The 25055-nt window shown below is 39.2% G+C and overlaps 1 protein-coding gene across 2 annotated transcripts; it reads right to left on the bottom strand.

Annotated features, from left to right (window-relative positions):
• Positions 1-146: 146 nt before the first annotated feature.
• Positions 147-25055, bottom strand: Hr39 (uncharacterized). Of its 2 annotated transcripts, none has more exons than XM_072887589.1 (7): positions 24317-25055; positions 7744-8262; positions 7128-7546; positions 6433-6780; positions 4707-6338; positions 4142-4434; positions 147-4004 (listed from the first exon to the last, which is right to left on the bottom strand). In XM_072887589.1, exons 2-6 carry the CDS (start codon positions 8087-8089, stop codon positions 4168-4170), a joined length of 3012 nt encoding a protein of 1003 aa, XP_072743690.1. In that variant the 5' UTR covers positions 8090-8262; positions 24317-25055; the 3' UTR covers positions 147-4004; positions 4142-4167. The 2 variants fall into 2 exon arrangements, with proteins under 2 accessions (XP_072743690.1, XP_072743691.1); XM_072887590.1 differs by having other exon boundaries at positions 24877-25055.

Raw genomic sequence — 25055 nt, 5'->3', positions numbered from 1 at the left:
ATTTTTTATATTTCTCTCATATATATTGCTTGAAATAATCATAGAAACATAAAAGAGAAACGAAATAAGTGAAGTAGAAGGGAGAAAATTTATAAGATCATATATCAATCTCTCCGTGCGAAAGTAAATAAATATACGAACATATATATTTTGTAAAAAGTTTTTCTTTTATTTCGTACCGATACTTTTCAGTGTGTGTGCGTGTGTGTGTGTATGTGTGTGTGTGTGTGTTGCATGTATGTATAAAACTACTTTCTAACCGTGTTTTTTTGTATGAATAATTATTTCTCTATCGTCGACAACGAAATATTCTCAGCGTATATCGGAGGCGTCTCTCTGTCTTTTTACTTGCGGCTCAACTAGGTCATTTAGTGTCTAAAATCATTTTAATTCCGAACGCATTTTCACATATGTAATCGCGGAATTGAGATCATCTCGTGCGCGCATGTCCAACGTATATATAATTTATATTATATGTGCGAACGCTCGGCCTTGTTGAATAGTTTTTACAATATTTTACAATTTAAAAAAATTTGCAATTTTCACGCAAGGACTGTGGAACTAGTTGATGATAGATGGATAAAACTCTGTCGATATCTTTCATTTCCTATATAAAATTTCTTGCGCTGTATATTTAATATTTATATTTATATTTATATATATATATATATATATATATACATATATATATATATATATATATATATATATATATATATATATATATCAATAAGAAATACTATATGTGACGAGTATCCGCAATATTATTTCTAGGATACAGTCTGTTTAATATTACACTGCTGTTTGGCCCGATGTTTTCCTCGTCGTTATACTTGCAACCTCTCTTTCTTTCTTTCGCTCTTTTTCTCTTACAACTGTATATGTATTTATATATTTATATATATATTTTTCTTTTTCATATAATTGTCATTGCAGTCTGTCGTATTTAAGCTCTTCGAATATCGCATAATCCGATTCGTTTTGTACAGCTTCCTCCGAATATTGTCATGATTGGCAAAAAAGTTTTTTTTTTTTTTTTTGTTAAATTTTTTTCTAATATTATAATGCAAGTATCGTTACTCTCGCGATGATATTATATTACCGGAAACGGAAGACTATATCTTCATGAGTAGTTTTTGTTTTTTTTTTTCTTTATGATTATAGAAAAGATAGACTGAGAATTTTGTTGATTATAAAATGTTTCTACAGCTAATTATATTCTCGCACACGAAAAAGTTAAGCAAATTCTTTCATCGCACGCGTACACACGTACACACATACACACACAAATAAGGACAATTATCACTGAGCTACAGTAGAAGTATCTCATTAAAGTATGTAGAAATAGCTTTTATCAAACATAAACATAGAATAGTCATTTTTTAACAGGCAAATATTTATCTTCTTGTAATCCTACTTTCATACTATTACGCTTAAGTCGACTTTTATATGCTTTATTACAAGTATATTATCATATTTGTTACAAGTATACTATCATTCTCGCATTCTCTCTCGCTATCTCTTTTTTTCCCCGCTTCCCTTTTTCATCATGTATTCTACACACACATCACACTCATCACGACAAAATATGATTCTTTCTCTTTATATTTACAGCGTTACTTTCGTTGCGTTTCTATATAATCAAACTTAGTATCTGCTTCTCGCAATTTCTATTAAGAGTAATTCAATATTCGCAATATCGTTCAGCAAATCATCCAAATACTGGCTAACTTTTTTTGTTTTATTATCGCTATTGTGTATATGTGTGTATCTCTGATGAAATGTATAGATTATTATCAGCGATGTTACAAATGTTTACAATGAACTTTTGAATTAAAAAAAAAAGATTGTTCAAAAGATGTTACATGAATGATATGTGTGCGCATTGAGAGGAGGTTGATAAGTCACTTTCTATTAAAAGAGATGTGGGAAGACGGTTCTTATATAAAATTATCTTTACATTAAGTATTGCGCAAAGCAGTAGCATTTTTAAGTGTTTTAAAAGATGTCCCTTGTGTTTTTCATAGAACATAGACACCAAATAAAAAGACTAAACAATTGTAATAAAAAAAGAAAAAAAATAGGTATATGTATGCAATATGTATAGATATACATATGAGACAGTCTCATTAAAGTACCAACAAACAGAGATCAATTTATTTGTTTCGCACGCAAGCTTATAGCTGCATCTTTCCAAGCAACATTTATATAATACTTTTCTTTCAAAATAAACATTCTCATTCATCGATTGTTAATAAATGAATTGTACTAGTTTATAATCAATACACCTATTTTTTTCTGCTATAGCACAAACATTTATGTCACATGTTTCAAATTATATTTAAAAATTATTGTATTGCAAACACAGATTTAGCAAAGTTTACAGACATATAAAAATTTATTGATGGTTGACTAATCATCCTTTTATTTTTATATATATATATGTATATATATGTATGCACAAGTAGTGTATATATAAATTTCAAATCATACTTTTTTTAAAATATCAGCATCGATAGCCTGTATCATATTATTTGAAAAAATATCATCTCATATCATAACAATAAAATAATAATTTATATATATTAATTTTTTTTAATTTTATATTTTACAATCATAATAAATATTCTTCGCCATTGGCACTAATAAAAAATTTAGATAAATTCTCGATAAATATTGCCAATATATTGAATGAAACGAAATCCAATATCTTTCTACAATTATATTGTATATGATCATGCAAAACGATATATAAATATATATTTGATAATAAAAATAAAATTTTTTCTACACAAAATAAAATAAAAAAAAAACCAATATTAACTAATTTCTTTCTTTAAAAAATTTAAAAAATAAATAAAAGAAAAACAATTTATAGAAAAGATAGCAGCTATATGTATTCGAGCTTGACATCACCTTTCACAAACTTCTCTGATAGTTATACCAACTGGTTTTGTTTTTCTCTTGGCAAGCTGTTAAAATATATAAAGAGAATAAAAAATGTATTTTGTGTGATTGATAAGAACCATGTATTCCATGGCCAATATACAAAATATATATATATATATATATATATATATATATATATATATATATGCAGAGTGCTTGGTAATAACAGTACTACCTCTCGTGTGCAAGTAGAACGAGTTAAATTGAACTGAGAAAAGTCCTCTAGCGTTTTGTGTGATTTTCGTAACAATGAGAAATTAGTTAAAAAATTGAACTCATTAGATCAATTTAACCCGTTCATTCAGTTTAATGAAAATAAAATTTAATCCGTTCTACCTGCACACGAGAAGAGATACGATTATTACTGGACATTCTGTATATACACTAAGCATTATTAACTAATTATTCCATGATTAATTGCTCTATAAGTAGATAATTGGTCGACTGATGTGTTGAGTTTTTTAAGTACACTTTCATAACCGGGATATATAAGGCATGGCTATGCTCTGTTCTTAAGTAAGCGCAGAACAATACGCAATACTGGTGTTGTGTTCTATTATAACCGTTAATTACAGAGGTCAACTTTGTTTATAGATTTCGCGGTTCTTATTATAAAGAGTTCGCGCTCGAATAGGTAACACCCATCTCTAATAGAATTTAGCATTTTAATGCCATTTGATACCATCTCACATATTTATACAACGCTTATCATTGTAAAAGTAAATGCTCTGCGTGTCTCCGTGTCAATTATACTTTCAGTCTCATTAGCATCTACATGTACGCTGAATATCCAGTGTACCGTAGGCCGCTTCGAAATTCATTTGTTTCGATAGAAGAACACGAATATGCACGACCTGCATGGAAGCATTCCGGTGTAAAATAGAAAGTTCCTCTCATCTTTATTAGAATAATGTGACCTAATTACGAAGAATGCAATCCCCTCACCAAGTACTAATGTCACTAAAGATCTTACATCTGCCGTTTCTCTAATCTTTCTTATACTTTTATCTATTATATCCGATTCCCTAAGCTTATGGACCCTATAAGCGTGGAATCTGAAAATAGAGATTTAATTGTACAATTTTATATATGCGATTAATTAAACTACAACAATTACTTATATAAGGCAACTATATATATATATTTTCTTGTCATAACTTGCATATTTTAGTTCGCTTATCATTAAACTTACGGCTTGGTTTATACTGTGTTGATAATTCAGTGATCTCCTCTCAACAATTCCATTAAAAGATTAAAAGAGCTGCCTTCTCCCTCGGCGCGTTTTGCACTGAGCAATTCTTTTCCTGCTTGACACGTTCTTTGTAGATCTGGAATTCTCAATAATAGTTCACCGAATTTGGCAGGCATTTCTGGATATTTCGCAATTGTGTATTGCTGTAACGCGTGAAGAGCTTTTTCCTGAGAAGCTCTGACCTTTTCAGGTTCCTTTAATTCGCTTATGTCGGACGTTAATAGCACGATCACCTATTTATTTTTGTGAGAAAAACAAAATATCGTTTTTAGTATCGATATATATATATATATAAATAAAGAATCAATTGGATTGTACAGATTGAATTGTATTTTTACCTTTATTAATCTATATCTAGTGCAACTATTTGAGTTATTTGATATAAAAATATATTAATATAAGAATATAAGAATAATTCAATGTAAAGAAGTAAATGACAGTTGTATTAAGTAATAAATATGCAGTGAAAATGAGGATCTTTAATAATGAGAGGAAGGATAATTACCTTCATTGCAACATATTCATATTGATCTACTCTCAGCCTTCGCAGATTATTGGTAAAAGCGAGCATCCTCTCGATGCAAGTCGCTAAACCAAGTTCTTTAGCTTGTTCTAGAGTGATCGACTTGCCGAGAGACACTCTGATTTCACCAGGACTGTTCATGCTGCGAAAACAGCAGGAGAAGAGTAGTAATTCGCACCAAGAGTTGATCAACAAACAGATTTGATCGTCGATCGAGATATTCTTGAATAACGGCAGACTCTTGCACCACTTGACGATTTTATAGAGTCGATGATCTGCGATGTTGCACAGGTTAGACAAAAAGTCTGGATGTTGCGTCGGATTGCCATTATTGGAATTACTGGCGATTTGAGAATTGCCATTATTCACGGTATTGCCGTTCGTGGAATGTTGATCGGGCGCCCCTGTAGAAGTCGAGCCGGCGGGGCTACCCGACTCTCCTCTTCTGTTATTAGTATCGACGTTACTCGAATCGCTCGACGAACATTCCACCGCGCCTCCGTTATTTCCGGCGCCAATAACAGTCGCCGTTCCGCCAGGTGCCAATGGGCCACTTCCGAATCCACCGAGCAGCATATTGCTGTCACCGCTTACAGAGATGTTCCTCGCATTCCCAGATATTCCCCCACTTATCCGATCATTGTCGTTATAATGCCAGAGATGCTCCACATCCATAATGTCTTGCAAGAGTTGCGGCACTTGCATCTTGTGAGAATGATTCGAGTGATATCTGACTGAGTAATGGTGCTCGCTTCCGGTCGGTGCTGGGCTGCAATTGCCCGCCACCGTCAGTTTTTCGTTGCCGGCCATACTACCGGCGGGACTACCGACAAGATTCGCCGGTAGAGTATAGGTGCATTGATAGGTGCTTCTACCGCCTCTCGTACGATCTTCTCTGATCGCCTCAAGTTTCATACCCATGTTGAGGCACTTTTCGAAGCGGCAGGCCGGACATTTCTTCCTCGTTGCTACGGTGACCGGACAGCCTGCGCCTCTAAGGCACACATAGTTCTTGCGATTCTGGACGGTGCGCTTGAAGAATCCCTTGCATGACTCGCACGAGAAGATACCGTAATGAAATCCGCTTATCTTGTCACCGCAAATCGGACAAGGACTATTTATTAGTTGCTGTCTAGTGGAAATACCCGACGGCGCCGACGGTATTCTACAGTCTTCCTGATCTTCCGCGACCGGATGGCCGTCCGACGACAGTTCCGAGCCTGGCACGGAAGAAGATGAGTAATGATGCGCAGCGACAGCGGACGAGGCTGCCGGAAGATGCAACGGACTACCTTGCGCCACTTGATGCTGGTGATGTTGCGAGTGCGAATGCGGATGTCTTGGCTGCTGGACGGGTGAATGCGTAGGTGGACTAAGCGAGCCGTAGCTGTAACAGCTACTAGAAGCGTCTGAATTGTTCCTCGAAAGCGAATGCGACAGCGATAGGGATAACGAGGAGGTCGAGTTATTGAAGCTATGCCGAGAGAGAGATAACGACGAGGACGGTATCGGACTGCCCGCACCTAGGGCGGAATGTCGTGCCGCATGAGGACTTTGCGTAGGTGAACTAAAGACGCTGTATGCGGAATGAATGGCAGAATCTGGTGACGGCACCTACAAGAATTAGAAAATGTCAATATGTAATAAATACACTACGGCGGGACAGGTTGATGTTAATACGACATTACATTGCCTACTATTAACTCACCTGTGATCTAGTATGACTATGCTTGGTTAGATGATGTCGCGGATTGAGGATAGGGCTATGATTAGGCGTAGAATTGTTGTATCCGCCGAGAAGCTTGCCCACGAGAAGCGGTAGGTCGCTTTGTTGAGTCTGCTCGAGATTTTCGATACCACGTTGTTGTTGCTGCTGCTGCTGTTGCAGTTGTTGATTATGTGTCATGGGTAGTCCGGCGTCGTGAAAGGATCCTATTGTGAAAGCTGGACTGGATCGAAAATCTGGCTCTGACTTGATTGGAAATTTCTGTTCCATGGGTCCAGGACTCGTACTGCACACCTGAACTCCCTCCATGGACGTTTCCTCATTATGGTCCTAATAGCCAATAATAATTAATTACATTATTAAAAATTGTGTATTTTAATTTTATATATTTTAAATAATTTCATCTATAATTAAGATCAAAATATTCACATCTCTATGTTAGAGTTTATGGTCTTATTAGTCATTTCATATAGATTGTAAAATAAAAATTATTTTAGTACATGTTAGGCGTGTCTTTCCGTGTATATCCGATTCAACAAACAATGACTTCATCCTCTTCGCGAGGAAATAATTCTATTTCTTCTACAGAAATTTTGGCAAACGTATCAAAATGTCTCGATATATCCTTGAAATCTTTTCGTCGACGACTTCAGAATATCACATCCGATAAATCCAACCTGATTAGTAATTGTATTGGAAGACATTTCTTGATCCGATAGTTCTCCCTCCCACGACATTGGTCTCTCGGGTTGCTGTTGCGAATTATCGTCGCAGCATCCTGCGCCATCGCCATTTGCATCTCCATCGCCGATTTTATCACCATTCTGGTTACCCGATACCTCGCGTTTCTTCTTCGAGCGCAGATTGACGCCTCTGAAGTCAATTTTGCTGATCTCGCCATCGCTGTCTTCGGGATCGTCGATGTCGGCCGCGTTCGCGGCGAGGATACCGCCGATTCCGATGCCGATACTATGCGGTCCCGTATTCGTGCAGATTCCACTCGTCGGGACGGCGTTTCCGCATCCCAGCATCGAGGTCGATACCACCGACACGGTCACGCCGTTCTGTCCTCCGAGATATTTACACACTCCTTTACCTAAAAAAAAAAAAAAAAAAAAAGAAAAGAAAAAAAAGAAAAATCATATTATTACATATTAGTAAAATTTGCGAATATTACTTTTTTCGTTATAATGTACCAAAAATATTTTACATGAGAAATTTGACATCATTTAATAGGATCTACTTCCATAATGATCATATTAAATAAATTCTTTAGAGAATCAAAGTCGTTACCATCGTGCATCTCTTGATTGGGCGGTACGTTAATAGTAGTAACGGACACGTTTTTCCCCGTCTCCGTGGAACGGCTCGGACTCATCGATACGCCGATGCAAGACAGGGGGCAACAGGTCGCGGACGTGTTGGTCGAGGTGGAGGAGCTCGTCGGAGACGAGCTGGACGTGGCGCAGGAAACCGAGACGGACGCGGAACCCGCTGAATTGGAAGATGACGATGAGGTCGTCGCCGCCGTCGCCGACGACGATGACGACGATTTCCAGGTCTGTGTGGACGCCCACCAGCCTGAATCCGAACCGGGCCCTGGTCCGGGGCCCTCGCTGGGCCCGTTTTGCTCCGACATTCTCAGCTGATTACGCTGCTGCAAGCAGCTTGTGATACGACTCGCGGCCTCTCGATCTCCGCGAAAGCGTACAGCATCCTTACGGCACAACCTCTTATTGTCGCGTCTCTGAATTATCGAGAGTTATAGTCAGATGTGCACGCAATGTCGATCGTTTCACGTTCCTTATGTGTCTGAAAAAGAGAAAAATATTTTATATATAATATCTCTTTTTTTTAATCATTTATAATGTATATTATAACTTTTTACCAATTTATTATCTTTTTTCTCTTTCTTTCTCTTCTCTCTATCTCTCTTACACATTGGATATAAGTATGTATGAAGAATTTGAAATAATGTTACAGATAACTCGAAAAATGGCAAATTTAATTGAAGGCACTTATATAGTGCACTCAATTAGTTTTCTACATTCAATTGATATATTGAAAATGATACAGAGAATTAATTGAGAACGCATTTATTAGTGCATTCAATCACGCGCGTGAATTCGTTAGAAATAAAATTAATATTTTATTAATCTCACGTGATATTTGATTGTGAAAAGACGATTGTTCGTTTTCAAATTTTGTCCTTTTTTTTTAAGTTGTAAAATTTATATAATTGAAATATATATATTGTAGTGAAAATTTAATTCAAAATCTAATTACAAAATCCGCAGAATGTACTTTCTAAACCGCAGTTTATGCAATACCATGCGGTTTTGCTAGAAAGTAGCACGTTATTTTGGCTCCTTAGGCTCGAGAATGACTAACAGTATATATATCTTCTCTCGCGCACGAAATTATTCGTCCGAAAAAATCTAGCTGCGCGATTAGAAGCCGTCTCGCGAGCGCTGACACACAGTTTCTCTCTCTTTCTCTCTCTCTCTCCTTCTCTCTTTTGCAAGGTTACGTCGATGGCCGTGCCGCAAGGCCGGCCCACTTCCGGTCCCGCAGAACCGCCGAACGACCTTCGCGCGGAAACGCACGCGTTCACTCACGCCCGCACACGGTGCGAAGCATGCTAGCGACCGATCACACGACAGATGGTTGCATCAGACGGAAAAAGCGAATTGTCATTGTCAAAAAAAAAAAAAAAAAAAAAAAAAAAGAAAGAAAAAATAGAGATTAACATGAATGCACATACAACATAATTATACGCATGGAACATAATTATTGAAATAGGAAATATTATTTGAATCAATCAAGTTTGCTATCGGTTCCCTTTCAAGCTTCATGAGCGTATTGCAAAATCATTCATCTAGCACGCTCTGAAGCGTATAACCGGGCGGATAATTAAAATATTTTACGACTCATGTATATGACATACTGAGAACCGCGTGCATTTACACTTAACGAGAAAATCGTTGATGCGTCCTCGAAAGAAATAATCCAGTTCTCATCGCTGCGCGACTTTGTGCTTTCTACTATTTACTTATTAATAATAACAACCAGAACTTGATAATCAAAAGTCGATTTTTCCTTGAATATTTAATTATTTTCTGTTTTGGTTTGTCAATTCGTCAAATGTTTAATATTTTGCCAAAGTTTTGATGAAATTCTAGATTTATTAAAAATGTGTTTGAAATTAATTTGAAAAAAAGATATATATATATATATATATATATATATAGTTGTTGAATGCAATTTTTGTATATTACATAGAAAAGACACTAGCTTTGAAAAATAACAAAATTATACTTGCGCCTTTTGTAAGCATGTGAATAGCTTAAGAATGACGCGTCATCTTCAAAATTTTCCTCCACCGATGTGCACCATTAACTTTCCTTTAATCTCTTAAGATAACTCTTATATCTCTTTTCGTTTCCATCACACAAAAGGTACAATATACGTTAAAGAAATACGTGGTGCATCGTTTTATAATTTTCTATTATATTTTATACATGTGACAGCGAGCTGCTACCGCAGACACGTATCTCGCTCGTATGCAATAACTGAACGACTACAACGCAGTAACCGTACTCTCCTCGCTCGTCGCATCCGTGCGAATCTCACGTTGAACTAGTTATCGCGAAATTTCGAGAACACGAAACGTTCCTCACGTAGTGCGCGTAGGGGAGTAGCGTTAACAACGTTAGTTACGAGCGGAGACGAGGAGGTCGGGCGAGGCCGAGCGGAGCGACGGCGGTCGAGCATATCGGGGACCGGTGTTACGATCTCCTCGCCGCGCGCTCGGGATGTCGTCCCGTAGCACCCGCGCCCCTGCTCGCAGGCGGACACGCAGGTAGCCCCTCGCGGGCATGAGTGCAGGCAGGTCGCATACCGCGTGCACGCACAGAGCCGGCCTACGTTTTCGGAAACGGACGTACACAGCCCAGGGAGTGCGGGCGACGCACACTGGAGCACAGAGGTGTCGACTCAAATTTCTTCGAAAAAAATTCTTTGATTTTTGATTTTTCTTCAAAATTTCAGAAACTGTTTTAAAGATTTTTTCGATTAATTTTTTTCCAAAATGAGTTTTTTTTTATTGTATGTGTTTTCTAACGTTTTTTTAAATTTCAAGCAAGAGATTTTCAAATATATATTGAAGAAAAAACCGAATAGCTTTCATAAGATATTTTTACATTTCATATCTTTTCATTTTATTACTAAAAATTACAATAAAAAATATTTATCACATATTCAATACAGAAAGATATATATATATATATATATATATATATATATATTTATAATATACTTTTTAAATATATATAATTCACGACCTGGCAGAGTGACTATAACATGAGTAAGATTATCAGAGAGAATTTAAAAAAAAACTTCCTCGAGTCTCGATAAAATTTCCTGAGACTTGCTTGATTTTTTTATTTTCCAAGGTACAAAATAAATTCAAGTTTTTCCAAAGAGTAGACACCTCAATAGAGAAAATCTCTCCTTTCCTTACTCTTTCGTCTTTTCTCTTACGAAGCGGAACACACGAAAAGAAGCGATTATAATCTCGCGATACGATGTCCACATACACGCATATATATATATATATACGCATACGCGCGATGTCGTCGCCGCAACGCGACGTGCTCGTCTGTGTGCGTCTCTCTTCCCCGGAGTCCGGAGCATATAGTGGTCTCTCTACTCGAGAAGGCGAGCGTGGCGCGCGCGATAGTTACGACGCCGGCTTCGACAACGTCGGCGGTAAGTTCAAGGCCCTCCGCGACCGCCCTACCCGGCTCCTATGCACCTTCGGGGTCACGTGACGCGGCTCAAGGTCTTCTCTCCCTACTCCGAGGATCGTCGCGGTCGCGCCGAGGCGAGTCGGACGGACCGACGACCGCGGCCCCGCGCTATATCGTTGCATCGTACCGGTGTAACGCTATTGCGTTCCTCTCCGAGAAACGTCGTCGTCGTCGTCGTCGTCGCCGCGATCGTATAGTCGGGCCAAGCGACCAGGCGACGGCGGCGGTTAGCCGTGGGTGACGACAAACGATGACTACGACGATGGAATCTCTCGTGCCATCTCCTCCTTCTCTTTTTCTTCTTCTTCTTCCTCCTTCTTTCTCTCCTTCTACTCGGCGTCTCTTTCTCCCGCTCCTTCTTATTCTTGTCGAGATACGGACTCGGGTCAGTGACATCGCGTAAGGACGGTCGGAGGAAGCGTCGGCTCGCCGAGAGAGCCGAGAAAAAAACGCTGCCGGGCCGGCCGCTGCTTCGACAGGTAGGCCGAGCCGGAGAGGGCCCACCTCCATGTCTTCTGTGCCCTTTACGCGTTACTCTATCGTTAGGCTTGTTTGTTACCGTTCGTTACCGGGATAATAGGGAAAGACAAGTACGCGTGAGACGATGTAACGTATAGCGGTACGTAACATCGTAATCGCCACTGTTAAGACGTATGTTTTTGTTTGTCCATCAACTCGGTGGTGGAAAGATTACATGTATTTCGGTGGAATTTTTTTTTTTTTTTTTTTTTTTTTACTCAAAAATATAAATTTATTAAGAGTAATTTATAATATATATTTTACGCAATTATTTTGCACGTGATATTTTTCTGATTCACGTACATAGATTTAATATATAAATATATAGTCTTAATAAAAAAAAAAAAAAAAAAGAAAAATGAGTCACGGTATTAGAGAGCAACAACACAGCGTAAAATGTAGTTACCGAAATCCGGTTGGTCAACTCCCACGTATACATTTTTCATAAGCCGATTTTCTGCCCTTACTGCGTTGCACCTTATCCTCTCTTTGCAACGAATCAGCTCAGCAAGCGCATTATAAAATGTGCAAGTTGTGTCAGCGGGATCTCCTCATTTTACTCGTCCGTATGATATCCGTTTTGACTGACATAGCAGGCTCTCGCGCGCGAACAAAGCAGCGTCCTCCGTACCACGATAACATGAGATCGGGCTTTATCAAACGATAAGTGCCGTACTACCGAGAAAGATATCACGCCGACAAAAATACAATGCTTTTCGAAAACAAAGTATCTCTCTCTAATGTGACTTTCGGAATATACCAAACGGTTAACCGTAAAATATCGTGACTGCTAATTATTGATAACAATTAATTGCCATAAATTAATGATTACGACTTGCGAGACACAATTTATCGATACGCAGAGACAGACGATAACTTTGTAGTCTGAAATTAATTTAAGCTATCAGCGGTAATTGATTCAATTGCAATAATAAATAACAAGTTATAAATTTATCAGATATTTTAAAAATAAAATATAAAACATCTCTCTTATTTTTTTCTTATTGCATACTTTGTTCTAAATAATGTGTAGAAAAATCGCACGATATTTACACACGTGTAAAAATGCATCCAATCTTTGCTGATATTCGTGTTTCATTTATCGTCGAACTATATATTGTTGACCCTTTTCTACAACGGCGCCATTCTCTCGTAGTAACGCGCGGCGTCTTTGTGTGGCAACGGGCATAAAAGGTTATTTACCGTCGAAGGCTTTAGTCAATGACCGTTCGATCGGTGCCGTTTCTTGACATCGGCAGCAGGGCGGGTGTCTCGCAACGCAACGCAACGCGATGCGATGCGATGCGATGCGACAGTGGTTGCGCGCGATGCACTCGTCCCGCTCTGGCTTCCTCGTATCTTGACACGAGCTGCAGCAGGCGGTATGGCAGGTGATGCGGAAGAGGGATCGACGACCTACGGAGTCTGTACGCCGGCACTATTTTAAGCGGGTCGCACGAGAACAGAGTCCCCGATCGACAGCCCCACGGACGGAATGACCGTGAAAGACGCGCTGCGTTCGTCTCTCTCCACGTGCGTGCGCGTGTGTATGTGTGTGTGTGTATGTGCGTTACACGTTAGACGTTTCCTCGTCCCTGATGAGGAAACACACCGGCCAAGTGTAACGTTCGCGTGCAACAGTCGACGGAATCGTGATTGCCGGCGCGCCTTAGTCCTCGGACTATCGAGCAATTTTTGCGGTTGGTCGTAGAACGCGGTCGATATTTTTTTCTTTCAGTCTTAACTCTCTCTCTCTCTCTCTCTCTCTCTCTCTCTCTCTCTCTCTCTCTCTCTCTCTCTCTCTCTCTCTCTCTTCTTCCAAGATATTAGATGGATATTACACTAACTGTAACATTAAAAAAAAATCTGGATTGTGTATATAATATAACAAGAACATAACAATGCATATACTTTCGCTAGAAAGATTTTTCATGATTTTTATTATTTATATAAAATGACATGTAAAAAAAAATATATATTTTTTTTAATTTTAAGAATTAAATTTCAAAGATGTTTGAAGAATTCGGACATATTTCATATGTCAGATACCGAGATTGACGCCTACATATACTCTGAAATTTTATAATACAATGAGACAAAACAATAATAGCGTGTGATATCAAACTCCGAAGGTTTAGTGTTATGAAAGTGGGCGTCAACCATATTTCACTGTCATCATAAACGTATGTGTATTATGCCATATACAACATCGTGATGTATATGCAATACATATTTTATTAACGCGTTAATCGTTTTAAAAAGTACACTTACTTATATATAATAATTTAAATAAAAATTGGAAAAATAAATATGGAGAAATTTTTTGGTTTATACAAATTATTTATAAAATATATGTTAATATTATAAAATGATATAACAATGCTTTTTAAATATGAATAAGTATCGGAAGAATTATAAAAGAGAGAGCATGGGAAAATGAAGAATGTTAAGTTTAATAGATACATTCTACGCGCAAGAGATACATTTTTTCGATAGCGTTTATCCATTACGTCGATCAAACGCGAGCAATCTCCACTAATTAATTTCTCATTTAAATGCAAACGCGAAAGACAACCGATCGTGCGAACCTGGCACGAGTGCGTTGGGCATTGAAATAAAACGGTATCTCGAACTGGATCGCTTTTCCTTATAACTTGCATAGCGTTCCCGCCGCTCTATTTCTCGGAGTCTTAATGCGATAACCGATGTCTACTCCGGTGATCCGTATCTTCCGCAGATCTTTTTTAGTATATTCATTGCAAAATACATAAATTCGTAACATACTTTCAAGAGAGCTCATATTAGAAAAAATATTTTCTAATTATTGAAAATCATTTCTTTAACACTCAAAAAAATATTTTGCTAATGTAGATAGATTTCTAGATATCTCAATTCAAATTTATCGCTACTTTTTGTATCTGTTAGAATATTGTTTGTCACGTAGAATTTCTAGCAGCAATATATTCTAGCAATACCTCTAGAAAATTTAGATCCCATTGCCAAATATTAATCACACAAATACAATTGTCCTTGACAATAGGTCTAAAGATAGGCATCGCAGACAAATTTTCAGATATAAATTCTGTCTCTGTAATTTAAATTGATTAAGTGCAAAATATATGCAGTATCACAGTATTTGTTAATAATTTATCTATTTCAGTTAATTTTTTACACCTAGAAAATTTTTAGATCATTTTTTTGAGTGAATATTTCTACGATATTGTTGTTAGTCTTAATTGGATTAACATAAAAATTTCCTTTATAAATTCTCTAATTTATCTCACAAGATGCGTATTTGAATCTTCTTAAGTCATTATAAACGCGAAAAGAGTACTGGATGTTTAGTAGCATGATTTTGACAGGGCATTTCACAAGATTTCGGCAAAGATACTGGCGATCTGCCTCTTCGCGGCTGCACGTTACGAAGACTCCGGAAAATCACGATTCAGCGCGCTAGTCGTTTTAAATCATTGTTAGATCGCTATTTAGCACTCGCTTGGTCATTTACGTGCTCGAACCGTAGCGGTATTCCGCGAAAACTCCGCGTGTCCCCCGCGGCGATCCTTGTCCCACCGGCCCTCGCACCCCGCGCGCGGAATCCTTCTCCTTCTGTCTGCGAAGCCGAAGGTAGTAGGCGCGCGCGTTTTCCTTTCACCCGGAATAGAATGTGTGTGTGTGTGTGTATGTGTGTGTGTATGCGTATGCACACGTGTGTGTGTCTTGTCAAACAGGGCTCGGTCGGTCTCCGCAAGCGCATATCTTCGACATCTCGCGAATGCACGCGCGAAAGCATGCATGTGAGAGGGACTGGCGGAGCCACCCCGACCAGTCAGCGCGGGATCTGGTCTGGGTGTCGATTAAAATTATTATTGCCGGCGGAGGGGCGTTCTTTTTTTTTTTTTTTTTTTTTTTTTACCATCGCGAAAACCGGTTCACAGTCGCGCGGCTACCGCCCGACTATGCGTGCGTTTCCTTTTCGCCGCGACGCGGTCCAGCGGCGACATCGACCAACGTACGTTCGCTGGAACCGGTGGTAATCGATAGCCGGGTATCCGGGTATTTGACGAAAGTCCTCTAAACAAACGGGCAATATTTGCGTAAAGTGATTTGCGAGACACACGCTTAGGTTGGATAATTATTCGGAAAATGTTTCAAAAACAAAAAATTCATTCCAATCTCATGATTTTTAAAGATCCCTTAAGTGTAAAGTATATGTAAACGATATACAGATACTTCAGAACAGGATTGATATCGATTAATACAATTTTGAATGATACACATAAGACGAAGAAACATTTTTGAATAAAATTAATTCAACGGTAATAACTTTTCGTAAGCAAGAATTCTTCTTCGTGTACTTTTCAAAAATAACTTTCTACTACATAGCAGTAAGAATTAAATTCCGTGCGTAATTTATTTATAAAGTAATTAAATTATGTTCAAAATGTAAAAGTTCACATATCGACCTTTTCAGCTGTATGACATAACTCAATATCAATCTAATTCAGCGCAATTAATATACTAAAATTATAAATAGAATCATGCAACGCTAATGCCACAAATGTAGAAAAATCCCGATATTAAATTTATTCTCAATCAAAAGAAGAACATTGAAATGAACCTACATTTTTACAAATCCTTAAGATACATAATTACAACTATAAATGATAATTGATAATACAATTAAAATTGTGAATAGCTCAGATTAATAGGCATTGATAAAATTCTTGAAGTTAGTTCCCATATCTAAAAATAGAAATTATTTGCATGCGGTTGTGATTAAGATATAGATACAGTCAGATCAAATTGCCACATCGTCTCGCATTAGATTGTTGGCTATATTCCAGCCTCCGTTACCAAAAGAATGTCATGCAACGGAGAACGGGCAGATCGCACAACAATTGGAGCGTACAAATGCAGTAGCATAAGAAACATTGTCAATCAAGAGAGCTGTGCAGCAACTTTTTCCATTTATTAATATCCGGCAAACTATCATTATCAGAAATTAACGCAGCAAAAAGATATTATTTTGTACGTAGATAAAAATTATTATCAATTGTAAACTATAAATTAAAATTTATTAATCGCACTAAAAGAAGCAAAAATATCTTTACTTCTTACTAATATTATTATTAAATAATATGTTTTGATATTTAAAGAAAGAAAGAACACAAAATAAAGAGCACTGCAGTCAGTTGACAAAGTTGAAGGACATTTCTTAAAAATAATCGGTCGCCTAGAAATACTTGGTAGCAATTCAACATTCTTGATGGTATTCTTTTGGCAATATCCCAAATATCCTGCTAATTCCTAGTATACGGCGTAATTAATTTTCCACAAACGCGACGTAGCATATTCGGTTTATTCAATTCGAAAATGCGGTAATGCAAGCGATTGCGAGGAACTAGGAACGTCACGCGTTCCTAGATCGAAGCAATGCAATTCCAAAACCGGTATCCATCGGTGCAACTCTACAGCAGCAGCAGGAGAGAGAGAGAGAGAGAGAGAGAGAGAGAGAGAGAGAGAGAGAGAGAGAGAAAGAGAGGGGGGGGATACAATTTCTCTCCCTTTTTCTCGCGTACGCGGACAGACGGTAGACGGAGGTAAAAGAAAAATTCCACACCGCCTCGTCTCGCGCCATGTCGTGATATTCTCCATCGACGTATATCCAGCCGTCTCGTTTCGCCGCCGCGTTTTGTAACCGTCGACCTTTGAAGAACAAGAGAGGAACGCGCTACGTTCAGAAGAACGTACGTATGTACGTGTTGGCCGTATACAACCCGCTAAGGTGATTCCGGACGAGAGCCTTGGCTCAAAGCATTTTCCAAGCGAGGGTATGAACACGCGTGGGAAGACCCATGCTTTACGGTCGCGATATACCGGCGGATTGTCTCGCGTCATTCGTCTAATATTACCTCCTTCGGACACACGTCGCGAGGGAATAAGGTCGCTCGCGTTCAAGCGTAAATTCATTAAAACGTGTAAAACCGCGGAGCTGATTACAAGAAAGTACACTCGAGACCAGAGGCAAGCGCGCGCGACCGTTTAACACGGTTTTCTCAGAATTTTCAAATAACCTGTCGGAATATTTCATAGAAACGGTTCACGTGTAATCGATTCTTTTCTACGTCCTTTTTTTTTTTCCAATTGCGAATCAATTTGATGAATCACCTTTACGTAATTGACATTATCATTGCGTGATTCTGCTTGCAAATGCAGGATATTAATTGAATTACATAAAACGTGAATTAAAATGAATTATGTACATGTGACTGAAAAGATTAAATATATTGTTCGCATAACACAATCCGATTAAAAAACCGATTGTTGGAAAAAAGGAACAAGAGAGATGAAGAATAATCAGCTGATAACCTTGTGATTGTCTAAAAATAGCGAGATAAACGTCGATAAACAGATCAAAGGGAAGATGATCGTCCTCGCGGATAGAAACAAGCGATCGAGGCGCGGTTCGAGAAAGATTCATCAATATTCATAAGTAGGCTTATCCGCGTTGTTTCCAAGGATCGAGGGAATTTCTACAGCACATACTTTGTTCCTCTTTCTTCATCGCCCTTCGTACATTCACGGTATTTTTTTTTTTTTCCCTCGTCATATACAGATACACGTACACGTACAGAAGTGTCTCTATATCTCCGTGTCACATAGATTTATCGAGCGTATAAAGATTCTGATGTTTATACGTGTACGTATCCGGCACGCTGGCTACACGTCGACCGCGGATACGTGATGGGCGTATGAATGCGTGCACGTATACACGCGTGCAGTGTGTACACACTGCAGCCGACACGATAAGAATCGTGCCCAAGGTGCTTGCGCAATCTGGAGTAGCGATTACCTGGAGAGACACGCTTAGACTCGTACGGATAGACTCGTCGCCATCACTACAGTCAAAAAAATATTTTGCTAATGTAGATAGATTTCTAGATGTTTCAATTAAAATCTATCGCTACTTTCTGTATCTGTTAGAATATTGTTTGTCACATATAGAATTTCTAGCAGCAATATTCTAGCAATACCTCTAGAAAATTTAAATCCCATTGCCAAATATTAATCACATAAATACAATTGTCCTTGACAATAGGTCTAAAGATAGGCATCGCAGACAAATTTTCAGATATAAATTCTGTCTTTGTCATTTAAATTGATTAAGCGCAAAATATATGCAGTATCACGGTATTTGCTAATAATTTATCTGCTGCAGGTAATTTTTTACATCTAGAAAATTTTTGTTCAAGTTGCAAGATCATTTTTTTGAGTGTACCATCAACTTTTACTCGCACGGTAGCAAACGAATGAAGAAACGAGTATACTAGAATACGATATATGATACTGCGTCATAGACGTCCCCCACGTCATCCACGTAACTCTGGGGGTCAACGGAAGACGGTTATAAATTATTAAAGAATTATTCCCGCAAATGTCGGAATAACTTTTACACCGATTGCGAATTAATGCTAATTTAAGGTTAACCGAGTAACCTTTCTATCTTTTTACATATTTAGGAAAAAACACTTTCGAAAGAGGCATATATATGCCTAAATAATCTAACTTTTATCAGTATTTGTCGCAACTTTATTGTAACCGGACTTTAATGTTAACGAATAGTGTTTGAATTGTTTTATATATTAAAAATAATATGTATATAAAATAACCCAAAAATGATCTAGAGTTCAAAACTATAGCTATAAAATTATATTACTATTTATATTTATTACTAATTATACGATATTATTATTCATGGCAATAATATGATAGCTTTGCGATTATTATAATATTGATTGCATTTTCTAGATGATGATATTTTTTAAACAATGTAACGTTAGATAATGTGCGTTACCAATCTACAGCGATCAAAGAGTTAATTTATTAAATTAACGCACAGGTGATTTTTTTGTTGCAGGAACCCGGACGTACAGCTATGCGAGTATTCCCGATTTCTTTTTACGTCAGGTGTAACGAATGTTATTCCTTATGTAAGTCTTTAGTCTTATAAACTACTACGTAATTTAGATAATTTATTTTTACCTGGAAAAATGTAATATTGTAAGTTATACTTATTAGTTATAATGATCGCAACGGTTGCCAATATCGAAATGAATCAATATTTACGTCATTCTCTGTATACAATGAATTATATAAAAGGTATTTCATACGCCATAAAAATAAAATAATTTTTTGAAAGAGTTATTTCTCTTTAACAAAAATTATATCGATGTGTGTTATAATTGCTTATTTTTATTTTTTAGTATCTTGATCAAAAAGATACAAACTTTCTATTTCCTTGTAAAACTTATTCACCACAACACTTGCCAATTTCAATAATAGACATCTTTATAATTGTCGGAAAGATTAATTTTAAATTTTTCAAGAAATTCGTTTGTCCCAAATTTAATAAAGATCTTTAAAAGTCTCTCTCTTTCTCTCTCTCTCTCTCTCTCTCTCTGAATGTCGCAAAATATTTTGTCCGCATGGATAAGCGGATCGAATCGATTCTTTGCGTAAATCGTAGTTCGGAAAAGGAGAGAACGCGTTGCGCACGCGGCGAAGTAAATATAGTATTGCTTGGCACGCGAGTGTATGTCTAACGACTACCAAACGTAGAGAAAGTTCTTCTAAGCGTTCCGTGACCTTTCGTATCATTCTGACGAGTACGAGAAAAAAAAAAAAGCAGCGGTCAAACACGGAGGGTGCAATGCGTGGACTTTCGCCGTTTCACTCGCGCCGACGAAATACCGCAGCGCAAATCCGACATTTTATATACATGTGTCGCATGTAATACACGCGCATAGACACAAGAGACATACGTTGCAATACTTAATCTAATCGACGGTATTCTTTTTTCCGTCGAAGGACGTTAGAGCGAGTCATCGCGCTTTTCGACGCACATAGCTTGACAAGGGTCCGACTTATATACATCGTCGTGAATAAACAGAATTGGAAAAAAAATTTAATGATTCGGACTAATTATTATTTTTAGAGATTTTTCGCGTGAGAGAATTAAGGACATTCCGGGGAAGAATTTCGCGGAGAAAAAAATTCAACTGTCAAAAACCTTCCTGACAAATAACATTTACAGATGCGCTAAATTATTCGATCTCGGCGACAGGATAATTTTAGAACATCGTCGTGAATAAACAGAATTGGAAAAAAAATTTAATGATTCGGATTAATTATTATTTTTAGAGATTTTTCGCGTGAGAGAGATAATTAAAGATATTTCGGAGAATTTCGCGGAGAAAACAATTCGACTGTCAAAAACCTTCCTGACAAATAACGTTTACAGATGCGCTAAATTATTCGATCTCGGCGACCGGATGATTCTAGAACATCGTTGTGAATAAACAGAATTGGAAAAAAAATTTAATGATTCGGATTAATTATTATTTTTAGAGATTTTTCGCGTGAGAGAGATAATTAAAGATATTTCGGAGAATTTCGCGGAGAAAACAATTCGACTGTCAAAAACCTTCCTGATAAATAACGTTTACAGATGCGTTAAATTATCCGATCTCAGCGACCGGATAATTCTAGAACATCGTCGTGAATAAACAGAATTGGAAAAAAAATTTAATGATTCGGACTAATTATTATTTTTAGAGATTTTTCGCGTGAGAAAATTAAGGACATTCCGGGGAAGAATTTCGCGGAGAAAAAAATTCGACTGTCAAAAACCTTCCTGACAAATAACGTTTACAGATGCGTTAAATTATCCGATCTCGGCGACCAGATAATTCTAGAACATCGTCGTGAATAAACAGAATTGGAAAAAAAATTTAATGATTCGGACTAATTATTATTTTTAGAGATTTTTCGCGTGAGAGAGATAATTAAGAACATTTCGGGGAAGAATTTCGCGGAGAAAACAATTCGACTGTCAAAAACCTTCCTGATAAATAACGTTTACAGATGCGTTAAATTATCCGGTCTCTGCGACCGAATAATTCTAGAACACCCTGTATACCAGAATACAGCGGCGAAGCGAAAGGCGCGAGTATTCTATCGCTCGTAGGTGGAGTCGCGTCAAGGTGGAGCGCTCGATCTCGGGCCTCATCCGAGACGAGAGAGGACAGCGTCGAGGCGGGTCGGGTCGGGTCAGGTCGTCTCGTCTTACAAGTCGCGACCCGCGGTTACCGATACCATTGTCGCAATCGCGTATGTATATATATATATATATATATATATATATATATATATATATATATAATACCGCTACAGGCTAACGCCCGTTCGCACATTCGCGTCCCCGTGTACCATTCTCTCTCCGTCCGGGCGATTTTCTCGCCTTCTCGTTCCGCGCTTCATCTCAGTTCCCTCCTTCTTTCGCGGCTCCTTTAATCGCCTCCGAGCCGCGCTCCTAACGCGCTCACGATTTCCTGCGCTCTCGGTCACTTACTCTCCTACCTTGAGAAACGCCCGCTCGACGCGATTCGACGGTGATTTTACGTTCGCGCGCGCGCTGCGAGAGAAAGGAGAGAGAGGAGGGCCCCCGAAGCCCGAGGCCCGAGAGCCTCGAACGAGACGCGTCGCGATGAGACGAGATCGGGATCGGGATCTCTGGCTCTGGCTCTGGCTCTGGCGAGAAAGAGAGGTAAAAGAGCGAGACTCTCACGGTTTGTAAGGAACAGTGGTTGCCTCACCGCCGAGGTCCTCTTAATCCATAAATCTGTCCGGTGGATCGTAAACGTTCGCGTGTTATCTTTAATTAAAGTTTTATGTATATGCGAGACATTTCCCAGTATAAATGCAAATTGTACTGACGATTTTTTCTTTCATAGCGAAATGATGGGAGAATACCGTGACCTTTTTAAAATACTTGTGCTCTTTTAATATAATGTATCGGCGTAATGTATGAAATTAATCAAATACTTTCAACGTTTCAAGACACTAAATTCTTATGCCTAATATATTCAGATTTTAAATGTTATTTAAACGTGTTTTGATAATCAAACTGTATCACGAAAACGTACTAAGGTTACGTTCCAAACGTTCCTGTTCGAGGAAAATTTTATTCAAGATATATAGTTTTACATAAGTTTAAATACACTTTATTGCTCATTTAGTTATTTTTATACAAGACGTTCCAACTCTCTGCAGTACAACATCCTTATATCTGAATATCATTTCTATACGTTGTACGTATTTATAATTATTTTCCGCTATATGATGCATAAATGTAAATATATATGCCTAGAGTTTACAAAATGTATAACATCCTATATAATCAGTGTATACAAAAATAGATTCATAAAAAATAAGCGATATACAAAAGCCTCAGCTGAAACAAAAGTGTAAAATCGCTAACACTGTAGGAAAAAAAAATAGCTAATACATTAAATTTGACAAGTTCCGAGAGAGCTTAATGAAACAGAAACGTCATGCGTTTGAGCGTCACTGGTGCATAGAGTATCACGCAGTGCGCTTGTGTAGAGACACATACGGTGGAGAAGCGTGCGCGGTGGAGAGAAGGGAAGATACGAGGGGAGAGAGAGGAAAGGGGGGGCTCAAGGCCGGTCGCGCTGTCAGAAGGCCTGCGCGCCGAAATATCAACAAGCCTTTTTCCTACTCCGGGAGCAAGCACGCTCCCGATGATGGCTGATCGTTGTCGGATCTACTCTATGCGCCTTTCTCGAAGGGAAATCACGCGTTCAGCTAAGAACTTTGGCGAAGAATTGCTCGTAAAATCGTGCTGCGGTTTAACGCCCGACGACCGAACAAGAAACGGAGAAGGGAAGCGTGTAATATGGAAAGAGAGAGAGAGAGAAAGAGAGATAGCACATATGCACGCGCGTGCGTTGAGTTTCGGACAGGTGGCACGGACTATGGTGGCGGCTGACAGCTGACAGTTCGCGAAACCCTAGATCGAGGACTTAGGAAACTGACTGTCGCAAGAGAGGATAGGAAACGGCGTAAAACACGCGAGACACACGTTAGACACGAGTTCTAGAGTAAGTACGCGTCTCTCCACGTAATGAAAGTCTCGCTCGTGGAAGAGAAAGACGCGTGTGGAGAGAAAGAGAGAGAGAAAGAGAGAGAGAGAGAGACGGAGGGAGGGAGAGAGAAAGAGAAAGGAAAGAACGTAAACCGAATGTCTCGAGGCAGACGGATGAAAATCGCTACCAGGTGTTCGTTTCGATATCGGCATCTACGAAACTTTGGATCGCGTTCGCGTTTTGCTTCGACGACGACGTCGACGCGAAAAAGAACGCAAAAGAGAGAGAAGGGGCTGGGGGAGAGGCGGGGGGGGGGACAGAAAGGGGGAACAAAAGTACGCGCAAGCAGGGAGGAGAAGGGAAGAGAGCGAGAAGGACGCCGAGAGAAGGATAGATGGAGGGAACGGGAGAGGGAGGGACAGAACAGGGGGAGAAGGCGACCGCGAGAGGGTAGGGGGAACGGAGGAGGAGAGTCGAGGGGTCATCGAGAAACATAACCTCCGTACTCTCGGACTTGCACGGCGAATGGACTTTTAATGCATGTTACCGCCCGCTCTTTCCGGAGACACACAGGCAATCTCTTACCTCGTCCTCGAGCGCGCCGCGGCGCTCTTTCTCTTTCTCTTTCTCTCTCTCTCTCTCTTTCTCTCCGTCTGTCTCCGCTCGGGATCTCTCGACCGATGACGGTGACGTCGAACGTGTCGTATCGTGTAAAACCCAGCTTGCGGAGGAAGTAATATAAGGCACTCCTGACAGTCTTTTTTCACGATGACGGCACCGAGGCACCTATTCTATCGCGCGAGCACAAGCGAGGGGCGATCCGCGAGCGAGAACGTATCACGTCGCACTGGTCGCACTATACCGATCACACTCGCGTGTACGAGGGAGAAGGAGACAGAGTGAGAGAGGAGGTGAGAAAAGGAACGAAGAGAGCGAGGAGAGAGAGAGAGAGAGAGAGAGAGAGAGAGAGAGAGAGAAAAGAAACTAGAAAGAGAGACGGCGGTAGAGGCAGAGCACCTCGCGCTGTTGCTCCCGGTGGATGACGCGCCGTGTCGTGTCGGCCGGACTCGGGTCTCGGGTAGAGGTACCGAGAGAGGTAATAACGAGCGGCGGGCGAACGAACCCGGGGCGCGCGCAACACGCACCTTTCGCGTCACGTTACAACAGCGGGACGGTGGGTTACAATGAGCCACGGGCGGTCACGGGTAGCCACAGGCACGGGCAACCTCCGACTCTCCGTTCTCCGTCTCCGCTGCTACTCTGGTTGGTGGCTGGTGGCACTGGCACCTCCGCACACCACGAGTTCGCGCTCGACTGTCTCTCT

This window comes from Anoplolepis gracilipes, chromosome 3 (genome assembly GCF_047496725.1).
Source record: "Anoplolepis gracilipes chromosome 3, ASM4749672v1, whole genome shotgun sequence".
In the NCBI taxonomy this organism is placed as follows: Eukaryota; Metazoa; Arthropoda; class Insecta; order Hymenoptera; family Formicidae; genus Anoplolepis; species Anoplolepis gracilipes.
Note: the sequence above shows the minus strand (reverse complement) of the source record. Positions and strands in the feature narration are given on the sequence as shown.

Excerpts from the sequence above, each read along its gene's own strand:
- Hr39 (XM_072887589.1), bottom strand. The coding sequence starts at position 8,089 with ATGTCGGAGCAAAACGGGCCCAGCGAGGGCCCCGGACCAGGGCCCGGT. Across the intron at positions 7,547-7,743 it reads CAATCAAGAGATGCACGATG|GTAAAGGAGTGTGTAAATAT; the intron begins GTAACGACTTTG and ends TTTTTTTTTTAG. Across the intron at positions 6,781-7,127 it reads CCAATACAATTACTAATCAG|GACCATAATGAGGAAACGTC; the intron begins GTTGGATTTATC and ends ATTGGCTATTAG.